Source organism: Triplophysa rosa, linkage group LG8 (assembly GCF_024868665.1).
Source record: "Triplophysa rosa linkage group LG8, Trosa_1v2, whole genome shotgun sequence".
NCBI lineage: Eukaryota > Metazoa > Chordata > Actinopteri > Cypriniformes > Nemacheilidae > Triplophysa > Triplophysa rosa.
In genome coordinates this window covers 17892366-17909687 of record NC_079897.1, presented here as the reverse complement: position 1 = coordinate 17909687, position 17322 = coordinate 17892366, and the positions used below count along the sequence as shown (strand labels likewise).

The 17322-nt window shown below is 37.6% G+C and overlaps 2 protein-coding genes across 7 annotated transcripts in view; both read right to left on the bottom strand.

The window, feature by feature from the left end:
* Positions 1–255: 255 nt before the first annotated feature.
* Positions 256–8944, bottom strand: cacng7b (calcium channel, voltage-dependent, gamma subunit 7b). The gene is made up of 6 exons (XM_057339179.1): positions 8725–8944; positions 5708–5903; positions 5310–5396; positions 5093–5233; positions 1893–2038; positions 256–1418 (listed from the first exon to the last, which is right to left on the bottom strand). Exons 2-6 carry the CDS (start codon positions 5901–5903, stop codon positions 954–956), a joined length of 1035 nt encoding a protein of 344 aa, XP_057195162.1. The 5' UTR covers positions 8725–8944; the 3' UTR covers positions 256–953.
* Positions 8945–10873: 1929 nt separating this feature from the next.
* prkcg (protein kinase C, gamma) overlaps positions 10874–17322 on the bottom strand; it is a 31798-nt gene continuing 25349 nt past the window's right edge. For 3 of the 6 annotated variants that reach the window (XM_057339173.1, XM_057339174.1, XM_057339172.1), the window contains 7 exons: positions 17176–17267; positions 16703–16765; positions 16471–16609; positions 13899–13979; positions 13687–13794; positions 13358–13498; positions 10875–12542 (listed from right to left, as the gene is read on the bottom strand). In XM_057339173.1, the coding sequence (XP_057195156.1) occupies positions 12381–12542; positions 13358–13498; positions 13687–13794; positions 13899–13979; positions 16471–16609; positions 16703–16765; positions 17176–17267 (786 nt within the window). In that variant the 3' untranslated portion in view covers positions 10875–12380. Of the gene's footprint in view, positions 12543–13357; positions 13499–13686; positions 13795–13898; positions 13980–16470; positions 16610–16702; positions 16766–17175; positions 17268–17322 lie in introns of those variants that run through there. The other 3 variants (XM_057339175.1, XM_057339171.1, XM_057339177.1) reach the window with 3 other exon arrangements.

Below are 17322 nucleotides of genomic sequence, written 5' to 3'. Positions count from 1 at the left end.
GTAGAAATAATGCTGCGTTTAAGACACCTCGGATTTGGGATATTTCCCACCACAAACCTTGACGTAACGCGTGGATTTAGTAACATTTAAAGTATTTAGTAACATTAAAACATTAATGTTACTAGCCTAATTATTTTGTAGCATTAAGTATATTTATTAACATTAAAAGAGCGCCATTCTAAAAAAATATTTTCGGGTTAAGGTGGGAAATATCCTAAATCCGAGGTGACTTGAACGCAGCACTAACCCTAAAATCATTTAGAAAACGATGTTACAGAATAAGAGCTTTCAAATCATTTTAATTTCGTGACATTTTCCCACCACATTTGTTTACATCTTTGCAGAAAGGCAGTGAATTAAAATCACAGCCACAAACACAATAGTACGCAATGTTTACACAAGAAATAGGTCCTCTCTACTCAATGTTTCTTAACATGTTGAGAACAATTCCCAGGTTTATCTATCACTCTTATTAAAAAATGCAAACAATATGTTCATTGTTTAAATTTGTTCATACATAACTAAGTAATTCCCACTCAAGCATTTGATGATATTAATACTAAACCTAACAATTCACAGATTTCACTATGAGAAATACGTATAACTTAAGTTCAAGAATATCTTTAATATCAGCTATAAAGTAAAGGCAATAGTTACAGTTCTCTTATGCTCTAAATGTGTAAACCTACGGAAATGAATTGTCAGTTGTGTTGTGTGAGATTTTCAAAATGTTTTGCACTGTGCAATAAACCCTCATTAGATCCATGTGCCATTTAATATACTACAATATCACTACCACATTCAATCTTAAAAAAGAGGCCTTGTGTTACAAACAAGATATTTGGTACTTCTCATATAAAACTATAACTCACCTTAACGCAAACTCTCTTTCTTTCTTTCTGCTCTACCTCACTTAAAACAAATATCAAAAAAACTTTCTCTTCAACCTGCATTTAGCAGGGAGAGGCACCCATGCGCATATGTGTGTGATAGTGTGGGGGTGGCACTGCAGCGGGTGATGCGGACAGGGGCAGGGACTGCGATGCTGCAGCTCCTCCATGCGCTCCAGGGTGAAGAGGATGGTTATGGAGGAATGAAGCACCAGAAGCTGCCAATGGAAGCTGATAATCAGCTCCAGAGGTGGGGCTGGAAGCAGTCGTGATTCCCGGAGAAGTCATGTTATGTTGGGTCTTCGGCGGGGGTTGGGTGTTCTGAGTAAGCTGGATGGAGATGTCGCTGGAGATCTCGGAGGCACTCCGTGCTCGCTGGGGTGGAGGCCAGGTCTCTGGATGGAGATACTGGCCGCTGTAGTCGCTGCCCTCGGAAAGTCGGGGACGGTAGAGAGCCGGGTGAGGCCGATATGTCTCCTCTTCTGCGTAGCGCTTCATAAAGAGATACACAGACATCACACCAGCACCCTGAAGGAGTTAAAGAGAGAATGAGAAATCAAAGTCATGCAATGAAAAGACAGACTGCATTTGGGTTTTTGTGTAAAAATATCAATTGAAATGAATATATGCACGGTGATGTTATTGTCCTTGGCACAACCTTTTATAGTAATAGCTGTGTTTAATTTCACAGCCAATGAAAAATTATGATTAACTGCTCTAAATAGAGTATTCAGTAGCCAAACTGGAGCATGTCTTGAAGATTCACATTCATAAAGCATACGAGGAGGGTCATGCTAAAAGCTTCTACTTCAGCAGAATCTAATGACATTACAGTGCCATCATTGGTCGAGCCCCTCGGGCTCTGATGCACAGCCAAAGTCATTGGAGCTTTAACATATAACTATATCCTGGTCATTGGAGGCAATAGAGCTTACAAAAAAAGATATAAAAAAAAAAACATTTTTTGGACTGAAATTTCATGCAGAAAGTTTGATCTCTGACCTCTTTGAGCAGGAAGGAGCTGGCAGCAAATGCGAACGACCAGCCGTAGCGGTAGTTGAAGAACTGCTCTGGTTCTCGTGGCCTGTTCATCACTTCATCATTGATACTGGAGATATACAACACTAATCCAACCACCAAACTCAGCCCTGAGAAAAAGACAGACAAAGAGAAAGACGTATAAGTCAGATGAAAGGTTAAAGTGATAGTTCACCCAAAAATGAAAATGATGTCATCATTTACTCAACCTCTTGTCAATTTAAACCTGTATGACTTTCTTTCTTCCTCAGAACACAAAAGAAGATATTTTGAAGAATGTTGTTGACCGGTACCCAATCACTTGCATTGGTTTTGTGTCCATACAATAGAAACGAATGAGTGCCGGCGCTGTTCTGTTACTAACTTTCTTAAACATATCTACTTTCTTGTTCTGCGGAAGAAAGAAAGTCATACAGGTTTAAACTGACTAGAGGGTGAGTAAACAACAAAATAATTTTCATTTTTGGGTGAACTATCACTTTAAATGCTGGTGTATTAAAATATGAGAAATGACAAGAATAAACAATATTGTGGGTGCTTGAGACTGAAACCTTATTATACAAGCTGGTAATTAAAGTTTAATTTAAACCTGGAAATAAACAAGTTTTTAGCATTTACAAAAACTTCTGTCCTATAATGAATTTATGGGTCAAGAAAGTAATCCGTTGCATTGCCCATGTTAACTTCTTTGTACAAAAGGTCAGATTTATTTGCTCTCATCGATGCACACAAGATGCTCTTTGGAACATTCTCAAGTCATGCTGAGATAACACGGATCACTGTATATGTTTGGCAGCGCTGAATGCGGCCCTGCCCCAGCGGATCAGAGGAAGTATGAAACACCGCACATTGGAGAAACTGACAGCACAGCTCATACATAATGTACACACATTATTTACACCATTTATGAGCGCATCACAGCGCAAGCTTCCAGCCTGACCCCGAGGACCCGTCACCCACCCTCAACCACCTCGACAGATGCACACTAGGACTGTACACACTCCAGGGCTCTGCCCCGGCCCCTCATGAGAGGACATCAGTACCATCTAAATAAATTACAGCCCCCCGCCTGCCACCACACGCTCTTATCACTGTAGGCACAGTGAAGAAAAGAGAGATGGATGGAGAACAGAGGGAAATGTATTAATGAACAGGTAAGAGAGGGAGAGGTGGAGGAAGTATATGATGCGAGAATAGGTGAAAAAAGCCTTTTCTACACGTCTTAACTTCAACAACACACACAAACTAAATATTTATTTCAACGGCTGAATGACCAGCACAAGCAAACACGAAACACTCCTGCAAACATCAACTATATTTCATGACCGTCACACTTAACAGCACTATCAGCACACTAGATCTTTACTTTTTAATGGTTTCTTTCAACTGATCTCCTTTTATCAGCCCAGAAGAGCTCTGAAATGCCCATTTCATATTCTGTAGTGGCCTGACAGAGAACACAAAGACAAAAGGACGATTAAAAAGATGTTTTCAAGGGCGGTCTGTCAGGAAGTTTGTGCTGCAGGAAGAGAGAGCTGTTTTAAAGTTGAAGGTCTTTCCTGGCCGTGTGCAAGGTTGAAGCAGCGATGTAGTAAACAACAGTGGCGTCTGCATACAAATAAGTTCTACATTCAGAGCAGGTGAACGTTTTTCCTACTGTAAGTCACTGTAGCATTTTATGAAAATATGGTTTCATGTTTTTATGACTTTTAGATTTTAGGAACTACTCTTCAATAAATGTATCACTCAATCATGATTTAGAACACTTTGAAAAGTAGCAGGATAACATTTTCTTAACAAATTAACTGTATATCAATATACATAATTATTACATTTACAGACTGGGTCAAAAGGTAGACCACTATAGCTTCTAGTATATTGCATTGTTCTAATTGAATGCAAATATTTTTATTACAAATGTAATAATAAATAAAACAGTTTGAGTGAAAAAATATGTTCATGATTTAGAACACGTACTCAAATATTTCATAAAGTTTATGATAATACCTGATGATCTATATTCCACCATGATTTAAGTCTGTTGGAATGAGCATCTGAACTTTTGTACAATAAAGTTTAACATGATAAATCTTGCAATGTATTTATTTAATTAAAAACAAAGGATAAGAAGAATATTACATCTTATTTATTTTATGACAAAACCTTTCTTTGCTTGTTTCCAGCAGGTTTCCAATACAGCCCCCCACTGTATTCAACAATATTCAAAAGCCCCCGCTCACAAAAACTCAAAATTTCTTCCCAATAAACCATTTCAGAGCTTGAAAACTGGAAAAGTGTTTATTCAATATCAAATTGATATATAATAACAAATATCTTGGGTTGTAGTTGTTTTAAAATGTATTTAAACGCTCATTTTGTTTAATAATTTTAAATTATTAGTCATCCTGAGGTCACCCTTGAGCAAAAGTCTGCTTCCTCAATTCTCTATCTGTTATAAACTTGCCTCCCTCTGCTGGTGTAAGAGTGAATTGCATGCTCCAATTTTTAAAATATATTTTACTAGATTATAGAAAAGAGTTTAAATCTATCACTATTAAACAACCAGTTTAATATTAACAGAGTATAGTGAAGCATGGCATTTTTGCATTCATAAATTGATGACTATTGCTCTGCATTAGAGCATTATAAAAATCATAATACAAATATGTACATTCTCTAAAAGAAACTTTATCACCATTCACTGCAATCCAAACAGTAATTAATAATAAACAGATGGAGTGTTTTCTTGTCAGACACAGGTTTAAGATCAGAGAAGACATCTCAAATTAAATACAGATGGTACTGCTGCATTCTGATGAGTACAGAACACAAAATCCTTACACATCTAATCCTACAAAAAAATCCCACAGTAAATATGACACTAACTGTTTTTTTAAAGTAATAAGAGACTTTCAAAAAGGAATTTAATTTAAAGGAATGTTCCTTCAGGCCTATTTGTGGTGACATAATTACAGATGGCACAATCTGAAAGTGTCATATAAAAATATTTACGCAGATTTCTTTCAAAATGGTCACACAAAAAAGACTCACTGCACATAGAAGTGTGTTCTGACAGTAACTTCATTAGAACAGTAAACCCACATAAATCCACACATACATAAAATTAATTTAATCTAACTTCTGGATGAGAAGGTTTGCAGTACCTGAGAGGATGAAGAAGATTCCAGAAACGAAGGCCAGGATGGTGCGCTGAGGGCGGATGTGGCCCACATTACTGATGATGAAGGCAGTGAAAACGAAAAGCAGAGAAACCATAGGAAAGGGAGTAGCCGTCCGCACCATTTCTGCCAGAGCAGAGAAAACAAGAGTGAAAGTTGTGTATGGAAATGTGACTTAAAAGTGAAATTTCCTGTCACTCACTGAGTATATTTGCTGTGTTTTCTGTGGTGATTTCAATCTCTGGTTCTGTGAAATATTCAGAGGCCACACATCGACCTTTTTCAGAACCTAAAACAGTGAAAGAGAGAGTATATGAAATATTAATAATTAAACAAAACTGCTTTTATACATTTATCATAGAATATATATACCCAAATCTAACATATAGAAAGATAGATGTTTTTTTGTAGTTGTAAAAAACTGCAGGTTTTCAAACTTTAAGTGTTTATTTGTAGCAGAGAACTGTATGTTGCTTGTGTGAAAATATAAATAATCTAAATCAAAAAAATGTTTTGAATAATTGAGCCAAAACCAAAAGCTTGTGCCCCTCTCTACCCTACTCCCCAGGTGTGTGCAAATGTGTGTGCGTGCATAGGCACCTGCTATAAAACACACTCTCCACAGGCCAGAGTGCAATGCCATCTTGACGTCGACCGTTTGGTTCTGCTGCAGTACGATGCCTTCCTCCATCAGTAGCCAATAATCCGTCGCCACGGCAACCCCTACCAACAGCAATCCGCATGCCCCAAACACCGTGGAGAGCAGCGTCAGAGCCCTGCTGCTGCAAGAGCTCATCTGCACGCAAACGCATACATACAAAATAACAGAGAAAACCATCAGTGCTGAAGGTCGAGCCCTCAGTCACGCAACAATGGCATTACGGATGGGAGCAGACGGGAGGGAAAACGTGCACCACGGAAAGGAGTCTTCTCGCTCAATCTTTTTCTTCACTTCACAAGATAATCTGAGACAAACATTGTAAAAGCTCAGGAGGCATGACAAAGAAGACTGATACCCCGGGAACTCCTGTCCCGCTGTGGTATAATCAACCAATCACATGAAAGGTCAAAGTTCGCCAGGCTTAACGGGTGACAGTTATTGAGGCAGAAGCGAGATGTTGTTGGCAGCGAGTCAGACCGCACGACACACGCATCTACAGAGCCGTGACTCATAGCTTTACTGCGAGACACAGACCTCGTCCTTATGAAGAAACTGACGCAGGAGCATATGGAGAAATAATAAGAAAACATTTCTGCTCGCTAATTCACATCAGCATTCTTTTGCAGTGTGACGCATAGGAAAAGCATCACTCTTTGATTTGTGTGTGAATGGTGAAGCCGGTGTACATGAAAATGAGATGCTTTCTGGTGCTTTACAGGAGAGAGATGTAGAGGAACAGAGGCTGGAATGAATAGGGGCCATATTTGGGGCAGACGACTAAAAATGGCAGTATGTAAATGTCAGAGAGAATGAACTACAGTTCTCTGTGCGAAATGTGTTGTAACATTGAGATGACATGGTCCTTTCGACCCTGTCCACCTTTGATTCACGCAGGGCAACGCTTTGATCAATTCTTCATTAATGAATTATTCACTCTGTCTGCACTGTAATTGTTTGGATGACAGCATTGGGTGACAACTTAAAGTGATAGTTCACCCAAAAATAAAAAATTGTCATTTACTCACCCTCTTGTCATTTCAAACTTCCTTTGTTCTGCAGAACACCAAAGAATATATTTGAAGAATGTTGTTAACTGGCCCCCATTTACTTGCATTGGTGGCGCTGTTCGGTTACCAACTTTCTTCAAAATATCATCTTTTGTGTTCTGCGGAAGAAAGAAAGTCATAACGGTTTGTAATGACAAGAGGGCGAGTGTTGACAGAATTTTCCTTTTTGGGTGAATATCACTTTAAAAGGTCTTTTCATAGCAAAATGTGTGTATTTCTTTTCCTCCTCTCTGCATCTGTGCTGAGCTGATGCGAGAACGCTCTCATCATGTTATTTGCTCTACCTCTTTAAAGATTTGACGTGTGATTAATAGAATGAATTGAATGATGTAATTCATTTATGTGCACGGATGCGTTTCCTGTCTCCACAGGCACTGAACTGCTGCTGCTATGGTGACTTTTATGATAGATACTTTCAAAGAGGATGTGCAGCGCATGTGACTGTAAAGAGAGAGAAAACATGCATGTGTGTGAGACACGCAAACAGAAAAAGAGAAATGTTTGCTGTCATTTCTCGTCTGTCTGAGTCGGTGATTCAGAGAGGTAAGACAAAGGAAAAAAAGAAGGAGCATGAGAATAAGGAAAAGCGAGACACACCAAACCTGAGAGACTTTTGGCTTCTAATACAAATCACTGGTGTCTAGGTTAAGATTCATGCATAACCGGGTCGTGAGTGGTAGATCCTGAATATCAGAGCTCTGAACTAAAAATGACACAACCCATAATACCACCAGTCAACATAAAATGAACCCTGGCAAGTGATGGACAGATTTTGCAATGTAGAGAAAAAAGGCACACAGGATGAAAAAGTGCTGGTGTCCGAGGCTTTAAACCAAACACAACAGAGGCAGAAACCAATGTCAAACTCAAGCTTGACTGTTTTCTGCTCTATTGCCCCTCCAGCGCTTCTGCCCCTCAAGGCTGTTTACTGATGTAGAAGAGCGCATACTTCTCCATGACAAGTTCTGCCTACCCAAGTTCAACCACAAACTCACCAAGATGCTGCTGATTATTTATTAAACATGTCAAATGCTTTTATTAAAAAAAAAACTTACAGTGCATTCACCGGGAATCAAATCTGTGATTGTTGTGCTCTGTCACTTCCAGTCCACTATTGCTTCCAGGAGGTGTCAACACGGACATTGTTATTTTATCACATACTGATCCACTTATTTTGACCAACTGCCTTTTGCATCTGTTCCCAAACAGAGAGAATTAATCAAATACTGTCAGTCTGGGTAAGATTAACTTGAAACATAATGTTAGGGCACGTTTTGAGGATAGTCCCAATATATTTAGATATACTACAATAAATTCGCGTAGACTTAAAAAAAAGGACAGTGAAAAGAGAGAGAGAGAGTGGCAGGCAGATGTAGGCTAACGTGTGGAAAGACCTTGGCCCAGTAATGATGGAGTTCCCACCTACATGCCAGTGCGCGTCTCCTGGGGCACTTGAGTGAGCCAGTTAAAGCCTTAACTACCCCAACTATCATTCCCCCACTTCTGACCGTCTCACCAGTACAAACATGCTCAACAGCTGCGAGTGTTAATACAGTATAAAACCTTTACAAGTTACAAAGCACGTACTGTGTGGTAGTATTCTAAACGATCCTTAAGGTCTACAATTAACAAACATCTGGCCACAAACAACCTTCCAATCGTTCCCCACATAATATCGTAATGACACAATATGCGACCTGCTGGAATTATGGATTCGCGACTGTTAACGCATTCGAAGTGCAACCATAAACACGTCCATATTGCTTACCCGTAACTTCTTTCAGTAACCTTCGACAAAAGTCTGATGTTAAAATGTGCTTTGAGTCAGTCGGATATCAGTTATTAAGAGCGTGTAGAATAATAAAAACAGAGTAAAGAAGCGTACTCACCCTGCCCGAGTGCCCGTGCCCGTGGAGCTGACGAGTGTGCAGCGAGCGCGCAGACACAAGCCTCACACCAGGGGTGCTTGGTAAAATTTCCGCGCTTGTACTCTCAGTCTCTCTCTCTCTTTCTCTTTTACTGGTACCCTTATCTTCCCCTCCCTAACACCCTGCTCATACCTTCCCTGTTTTCTATTTCGTCACAAAAAAAGAAAAAACAGAGTGTGTATTTGTATGCTTTCTCTAGGAGAAGCGAGAAAGGGGTTAGTACTGCGCAATGAAAAATGCACTTTTGCATTTGTGCCTGGATAGAAAGATGTTATACTTGCTTCGGTGTTCGGATCAGGTGAAGACAAAAGCACCAGCAGACTTACTGATGCTGTCAGATGGAGCATGGGGAAAGTGTTGATATTGCCCACCATATGGTAATAATTGCACGAATGTATTTGGTGGGTCTGTAGAAGATGCGCTAAGCTGTCAAATTTCAACACTCGCTCTTAGATACATAGACAGTCCAGCAGTCAATTAGTCTAGGTGCGGAGAAAAAGACTGACTAGTCAATAGTTTATTGTAAAAAGACAGACAGGCAGAATGCGGCATGTTGTCAGAAATAGAGGCGAGTCAGAAACGAAATCTCTTCTTACATTAGCAATAAGTGCAGCGCAACCTGGCAATCTGATAGGAAATCTTTGCAACAGCATCTAAGATTTACACTTCAGAGACACCTGGGTGGATTTTAGTGGAAAAAATAATTATAAAAAATAAACATTTGCATATTATGATTTTGGCAGACACTTTGTGAATCAACTTTTCTGGCACAGAAAGTGTATATTCTTAGCATTGTGACAGTTCTGTAAATTACTAATACAGTAATAACACAGTTACAAATAAGGTACAGTTGTAGTTATGCTCACAGGAGCGGGCATTCACACTTAAAGATACAGTTGGCCTAGATATTAATGTTCTCTTATCATTTAATGCTCTTCTAAGCCCAATGACTTATATTAAACAACATTAAATGAGAGATTTTCATTTCTATTCAAATCACTGTCATTTCATCGTCGTCGTCATCATGATGTCATAACCTAGCCTCACCTCTCTCCTCAATCTTTTGGTACCACCATATCTTGGAACAGCTTCAACTCCATGTTGGATTATTTTTAGACATGTGATATGAATTGTACACTCTTGACCTCATGAGTGAAGGAGGAAACAAAATTAATTATATTCATTAGCACATACTGTACAAGCTGCCTCTCACACTGACAAAAAGAGATCCAACAAGATGATGAGGTCACTAAAAAAGTCAGAGTGGGGCATTAAAAAAAGATTGACGGAGATGAAGACAGTTACAGTAAGGAGGTTAGGGTTTTTAATAGGCAGGGTATCTAAGGGTATCCTGTTATATCCCTCAAGCCTATTGGGACGTCACTCAGATTGAAAAGTTTTGAAATTGAAAGATGAGAGTGGGGTTGGTGTTTCAACAGCTTTCTTTCATCAACAGGAATAGAAACATCTGAGACATGACACGCGACAGAAAACTTATATTGTCTTTGTTAGGAGTAATAGAAGCTCAGTTTGTTTCAACTTTTTGGATCCATCCATCCATTCATCCATCACATTTACACAAATCATCTTTTGATGTTGAGGTTCAATTGTTTATTGTGGAAGAAACATATAGGGACCTGAATACACAGTATGTAGAATAATGATGTTGATAAATTCAGTTGACAGTAAATAATAAATATTTGTTTAAAATTATTTTCCCTTTAGTTGCTCACATCTGCTAAAAGTCAGATCTCCCAAACACGACTAAGTCCCCAGATTTAGTTCCATTTATAACCACAAATTCAGCACATGGTGGTGACATAAAAGACTTGCAAATGTCAACCATAATCAAAGAGCAATCAGTAAATTTTACCTTGATACAAATGCCAGAGATGATGGTACATGACTCCCCAGTGCTGTCAAATAGGAAAATTTTAATTGATTTACAAATATATATATATATATTATATACAGTATATATATATATATATATATACAGTATATATATATATATATATATATACAGTATATATATATATATATATATATATATACTGTATATATACACATAGGTGAAGTAATATATAATAATTATTGTAACTTAACACTAATGGTATCCCTCTACATTGCAAAAAATATTTATTTTAATGAGTATTTTCAGTATTATCAGTAGTCCTAGTACAAATGTCTAGACTTAAAACAATAAATGTACGCAAGAACCAAAATTGTGTAAGGTATTAAGATTTAAAAAACGAATATATAATTAATATATCTTAAATTACACACTAAATGAATTACACGCAAACTGTAGTACTTAAAATACTGATTAAGAAAAATATTTTTTGCAGTGTAGATTTTAAATCATGCTCATTTTTATAGGATTAACTTTACATACTTAACTCTTCCTTTACTTCCATTATATCTCTATTCATCTCTGTCTTCACACATATCTCAGTTTCTCATCTACACACCTCCCCACCTCTTCTAGAAATGTTTCTGCTTCCAGTTTGCAGTATTTTTGTTGTCAGTGCAACTTTCAGGTTATATTAGATGGACAGTTTTGGAACAGCACATCCAGGTCTTTTCAGGTCAGGCGTCATGATTGTAACTATGTAAAACAAGTGGATTTCTGAGACTGCAGAATCTAAAGGATTATACTCAAACCAGCTGAAGTACTTGACCATAAAAAAGTTGAAGTACTCGACATCAATAGATGACTGTCCACTAAAAATAAATATTTGGTTAATAACAGCTGATGTTTTTGTGACATTACTTAATGCTGATTATTTAGTTTTAACAGAATCATTTTTATCATGGTTTTTATTCAGACTTAATGTTAAAATATGATTGGCTGCACATACTGTACTTTATATGGATATAAATTCATCATAAATATCTAAATATGCATGTTTCATACAGTCATTTCTTTCAATAATAAGGGAGCACTGATCCCAAACATTCATATTTGTCAAATACTAATTAATATTGCATCTACAGAGATATATAATCTAACGTTTACATGCCAAAGCATTAATTTTCTTGTAGCTCTCATGTAAGTCCTAAATTATAGAGTGAGTTTATGTACAAGTTGCCAGAGGCTGGAAAGATTATTGATGTTTATTCTCCTGGCTTCGTTTGCTTTGCTAAATAAACCAAACTAGCGCAAACTGGATCTCATGTAAAGACAAGCAGGACCTCATTTGTTCATTTGCATTACTTAAAATGAAAAAGGTGACTTTAAAGCGAAAATTATGTTCCACATGTTTTAGTGTCTATTATACAGTCAGTGATAATTAGGTCATGGAACTACTAGCATCCAACGGGAAACCCAATGAGATTCTACTGTCCAATCAGATAAAGGCATGAATTCATGACTCTTAACTAGTTCAGGGTGTTACCCTCAAGAGTGGATTGGCTAAATGATATGAATAATCCTTATTCCTTTATGAGTCACATTAAAGATGCTGTAGAAGATTATGGCTGGTCTAACTGAGGCTAAATCCTACTGTGAGCAAGCTAAAGCTACACAATTTATTTATTTTTGGTCACTGTAGTTTAGATCATGACAGGGGGCAGGAAAGTCAGAAGATGATTGGTGCTGGTTGACATGGGTGTTCTCAGACAGCTGTGAGGGGTGAGGAGGGGAAGTCCAGGTTTGTGTAGGAGAAGCCTTGGAATTCCTCTTGACTTATGGCTGCCAGTACATCTGGATCAGAGGGTGTGAGGGCTGAGGGGGCAGACGTAAAAAACTTATCAAAGTTCTCTCCTTTTCTACCTCCCTGTGAGAATAAAAAGACAACCAGTTAGATATACAGTACTGTGTTTGTTAAGTTAATTATGTGACACTGCACAAAATGTTTCCTGTTCACAGTAAGGAGTGTGTAAGATAGGCATATGATTGAATGTCCCCCTACAAACAGGTTTGTTTTACTATAATTAATAAGGACATGTCCTGTTGTGTTCATACATGATATTGATATTTTATGTGTATTTAGGCATCACAAAAAAAGTAAAATATGACATGGGTTGCTTGTGAGTCCTTTTTACTAGTCATTTTTAATTTGTCATTATACAGCCGCAGAATAAAATTAAGAGACCATTTCAATACATATAATATATACTGTACAAACTGTATATAGTCCCCTAACCCTACACCTAAACTTAACCACCACACAGGCCTTTCTGCATTTTTACATTTTCAAATAAACATCATTTAGTTTGATTTTTAAGCTGTTTTCCTCATGGGGACCAAAACATGTCCCCACAAGATCAAACACTATACAGGTATAGACCTCTTCGGGTGAAGTAAACAACACTGGGTCAACGCTGGTCCAGACAAACTTCCTATTTCAGTTATACAAATGTTTGAAGAAAATACAACCACAGACGATATATAACTGATTTATAATGTTTACACGAATATATATGAGATAAAAAAATACTCATAATAAATAAGCAAAAACTGAAACCGGTAGTGCTTCTGGACCGGAGTTTACATCTTACAAAGTGGTCTATTAGTATCTTTGAAGGAACATTTGGTCCCCCCTGTTAGGTTTACCAGGACACACACACACACACGATAGATTATACTGACACTTCTGGGTTTAAAGGGGGGCTGTATCTCCAGTCTCTCCAGTCTGTCCCAGTCTATCCAACGGAAAAACGGATGTTCCCGTATCTCTCTCTCTGCATCCTCTCCACCACCCAAACGCTTTGCAGGGTTCTTGGTCAGGAGCTAATGGATTCAGGACGGAAAGGAATACTTGTAATCTCATCTCCTTTCAGTAATTTGGTTTAATTCTTATAGTCTAATTTAAGTGTAATTCTATGCAGGTAATGTTAGTATTACAGATGAGATACAGTAGATTGCCCTGTGTGCTAAACATGTGTATGACAGAGATGTAAGAAAATGAAGTATATTACCCCTTTGCAGATGGCCACAGCCTCCCGAGAGAGACTCTTAGGATATGAAACGTTCTGTTCCATGATGGACTGAAACAGCTCCTCCTCATCTATGCCATCAAAAGGAGGCTGATGAAAAGAGAGCGAGACAGAGGGTGCGGGTGCTGGGAATAAAGATCTATTGAGAAAAGGACAGAATTAATGGATCATGGGAAGAGAGGTTGAAAAATTACCTGACCAGCCAGCATCTCATACAGCAGGACCCCATATGACCACCAGTCTACTGCCTTACCATACGGCTGGTATGCCACAATCTGAAAATAAAAGAGATAAAAATGCGTACAGGTTCTAATAATAAGCACAAAAATGAGAATATCTTTTTATCTTTCGGTTCCTGAATTTTAATTACCTCATACACACAACATATAAGATATTTCCAAAAACAGAAGATTATAATCTATGTTTAAAATGGCAGCTACACATTTTTTTGTATTTCATAGATGTTAAATTTCATGATAATTATTATCTTTCATTTCATGGATGGAAAACACTTTATTTCACAGAACGCTCTAATGTACCCTAACGCCTTAAACTAGAGCCAAACAATGTGCACATAAACACAAGAGAATCATATTAAAGATAATTACACAATAAATATGTGAGTGTTTCTGTGTCAGGCGTGAGTGTGTCAGCGAGTAAGAGAGATTAATTTCCTCGCCTGTAGGGACACATATTGCATCTTTTCAAAATGGCAGGGACACAAAGATCAATTACATTTTTTTTTACATAACGTGATCAATGTGAGCCGGTTTAACTGCTGGGTTAATAGAGTACTGACGCACGCTGGCCTCTGGCAGACCCACATACACACAAAACCCACACACACAAAACACATGCATTGACAGACAGTTTAGTACACACTGTAAACAAAATCCCTGTTAAATTACAGTAAACAACTGGCAGTTATATTTGCCAGCACATAGCTGTAATTTTACAGCATACCTACTGTAATCTGCAACAACAGTTTATTACTTTAAAAGACATTATAATTTGCACAATATAATACTGTTATTTTAGTGTTCTTGCTGTGATTTCCATTAATTGTTTATTACCAGATGTGGGACCAAGTCATTGTTTTCAAGTCCCAATCAAGTCCCAAGTCAAGAGAGGCGAGTCCAAGTCAGGTTGCAAGTCCTGAATGTTAATGGACCTGAATCAATATCACTTTTGTGCCCACAAAAATCGCCATAATTGTGATCAGTGTTTGCTTTAGTTGGGCTTTTGACTCTTTTATTTCAATGTTAAATTAGTTTTCTTTGGCTGTTGTAGCTGTATTAAAATACAATCATTGGGTCAAAGCAAGCTTAGACAGAGGCTCGCTTCTGTTTAATGATGTACTCATTTTAAAGTTTGTCTTCTCTTGTTCACTTTCAATGTCAGTTCGCTGCTACAGGAGAATGAGCTTATAAAACAATGTGAATTTATTTAGGAATGAACAAATATAATTACAAACTGTTAAAACAGCTTAACTACTCAGACACACGAACACATGAAGAATCAGTGTATGAATCTCAACAATGGTGACAATCAACAAAAGAAAAATTCATGCTGCAATGCATGCTGGGTAACATCACAAAACTCATTCATGACTCCCAGCATGCATTGCAGTTGATCTGTTTATCTGAATTACTTTGGTAATGGTCACCATTGTTGAGGTTTGTGTGAAGAGTGCTGATGTCTAAGTGTGTCAGTAATATGTTTCGGTTTATTTTGTCGAAGTTCATAGGCATTTACAATTCAGAGCACTCAAACTAGTCATCATTTAATCAGTATTATTACTTTTTTATGATAAACGTCATATATTTAAATGTCATGTAACTTGTTTTTTTTAGCATTTCTGTCTTAGTGCACAAGCGTTCTTTCTGAAACACTATTACACCACTGAATAAGTAACTTTACTGAAGCCGAGGATCAGGAGCCCAACTAAAGCAAACACTGATCACAACAATGGTGATTTTTGTGAGCACAAAAGTGATATTGATTCAGTTCCATTAACATTCAGGACTTGCAACCTGACTTGGACTCGCCTCTCTTGACTTGGGACTTGATTGGGACTTGAAAACAATGACTTGGTCCCACCTCTGGTAATAAACAATTAATGGAAATCACAGCAGGAACACTAAAATAACAGTATTATATTGTGCAAATTATAATGTCTTTTACAGTAATAAACTGTTGTTGCAGATTACAGTAGGTATGCTGTAAAATTACAGCTATGTGCTGGCAAATATAGCTGCCAGTTGTTTACTGTAATTTAACAGGGATTTTTTTTACAGTGCATACATCAGTCAGACCAGATTTCCATCATGTAGACACATAGTAAACACCACAGTGAGCCTAAATGTAATCACACACAAAGACTTGTAGATGTACAAACATAGATGTATGCTGACTGTGCACATTTGCTGGTTAAATGTAAACACAGAGCCAAGGTCATGATAAGAAGATAAATGAGATGAGAAGAATGTAAGCAAGAGAGGTAGAAAAAAGACAGAGAGCGAAAGAGAGAGAGAGGTAACTAGCAAACACTGCATAATAACCAAACTTACTGTAATCGTGTTATCCGTTTCACCTTTGTGTCAATAATATAACTGTCAATTTACTGTATATAGTCATGTCAAATCACTTGATATACATAGCATACATCTATTATAATGTATATACTGTATATATATAGTGCTATATAGCATTGTAATGATGTGCTGGTTAAATTTGTATGCAAATAGAAAACAAACTGAGAGGGACCTCAGGTGCGATGTAATCAGGTGTGCCACAGAAGGTTCGAGTGGTGTCGCCCTCCATCATGCCCTCTCTACACATCCCAAAGTCTGCTATCTTTGTGTGCCCTTCGTTGTCCAGCAATACATTATCCAGCTTTAGATCTCTTCAGATCACAGAGAGAGAGAACAAGAGCAAAATAATATATTAACAGACTGGAACATATGGCTTGTATAAAGTACTCATCTGTGTCTTTTACCTGTATATAATGCCGTGGTTGTGTAAGAAGAAAAGACCCATGGCTATCTCAGCAGCATAGAACCTGCCAATACCAAAATCCCCCATTAACTCCATGAACACACATTTCTCCACTGCAAGAAAGTGTGAGAAAATGATGCTGAACAAATGATTTCAGAAAGGAGCTGAAAAATAGACGGATTCAGCGGCAACGACAAACAAACGTTATGTGGCCCGGTAGACCTCCGCAAAGAATCAATAACTGTTGAGTAGATTTCATTTAATTTAGTACAATTAATATACAATAAAATATGAATAAAAAATGTATACTAATATAAATAAAAAATCAAATAAATTGTTATATTATATCCAAACACAGGCCAGAAGTTAACTTCGGGTCAAGCGCGTGCGTCTGATGAAACCGTCTATAGAGAAGCAAGGAAATAAACAGAATACAAAACTGAAATGAATTTTAAAGAAAAGTGTAGAACTTACGCCGCATGTGGTTCTTTAAACTTCCCGACAATTTGGATATGAAACATGAGATCACCGCCGTTCACATACTCCATAACATAATACAGACGATCCTGCAACATTAAAGTATAATATCAGATCAGAATTTTATAATACAAACCCCAAGCA

Coding starts and splice junctions, on each gene's coding strand:
- cacng7b (XM_057339179.1), bottom strand. CDS start 5,903: ATGAGCTCTTGCAGCAGCAGGGCTCTGACGCTGCTCTCCACGGTGTTT. Junction 2,039..5,092: donor AATCTTCTTCATCCTCTCAG/GTACTGCAAACC, acceptor TCTTTTTCTCAG/GGCTGAGTTTGGTGGTTGGA. Junction 1,419..1,892: donor GCTCCTTCCTGCTCAAAGAG/GTCAGAGATCAA, acceptor TAACTCCTTCAG/GGTGCTGGTGTGATGTCTGT.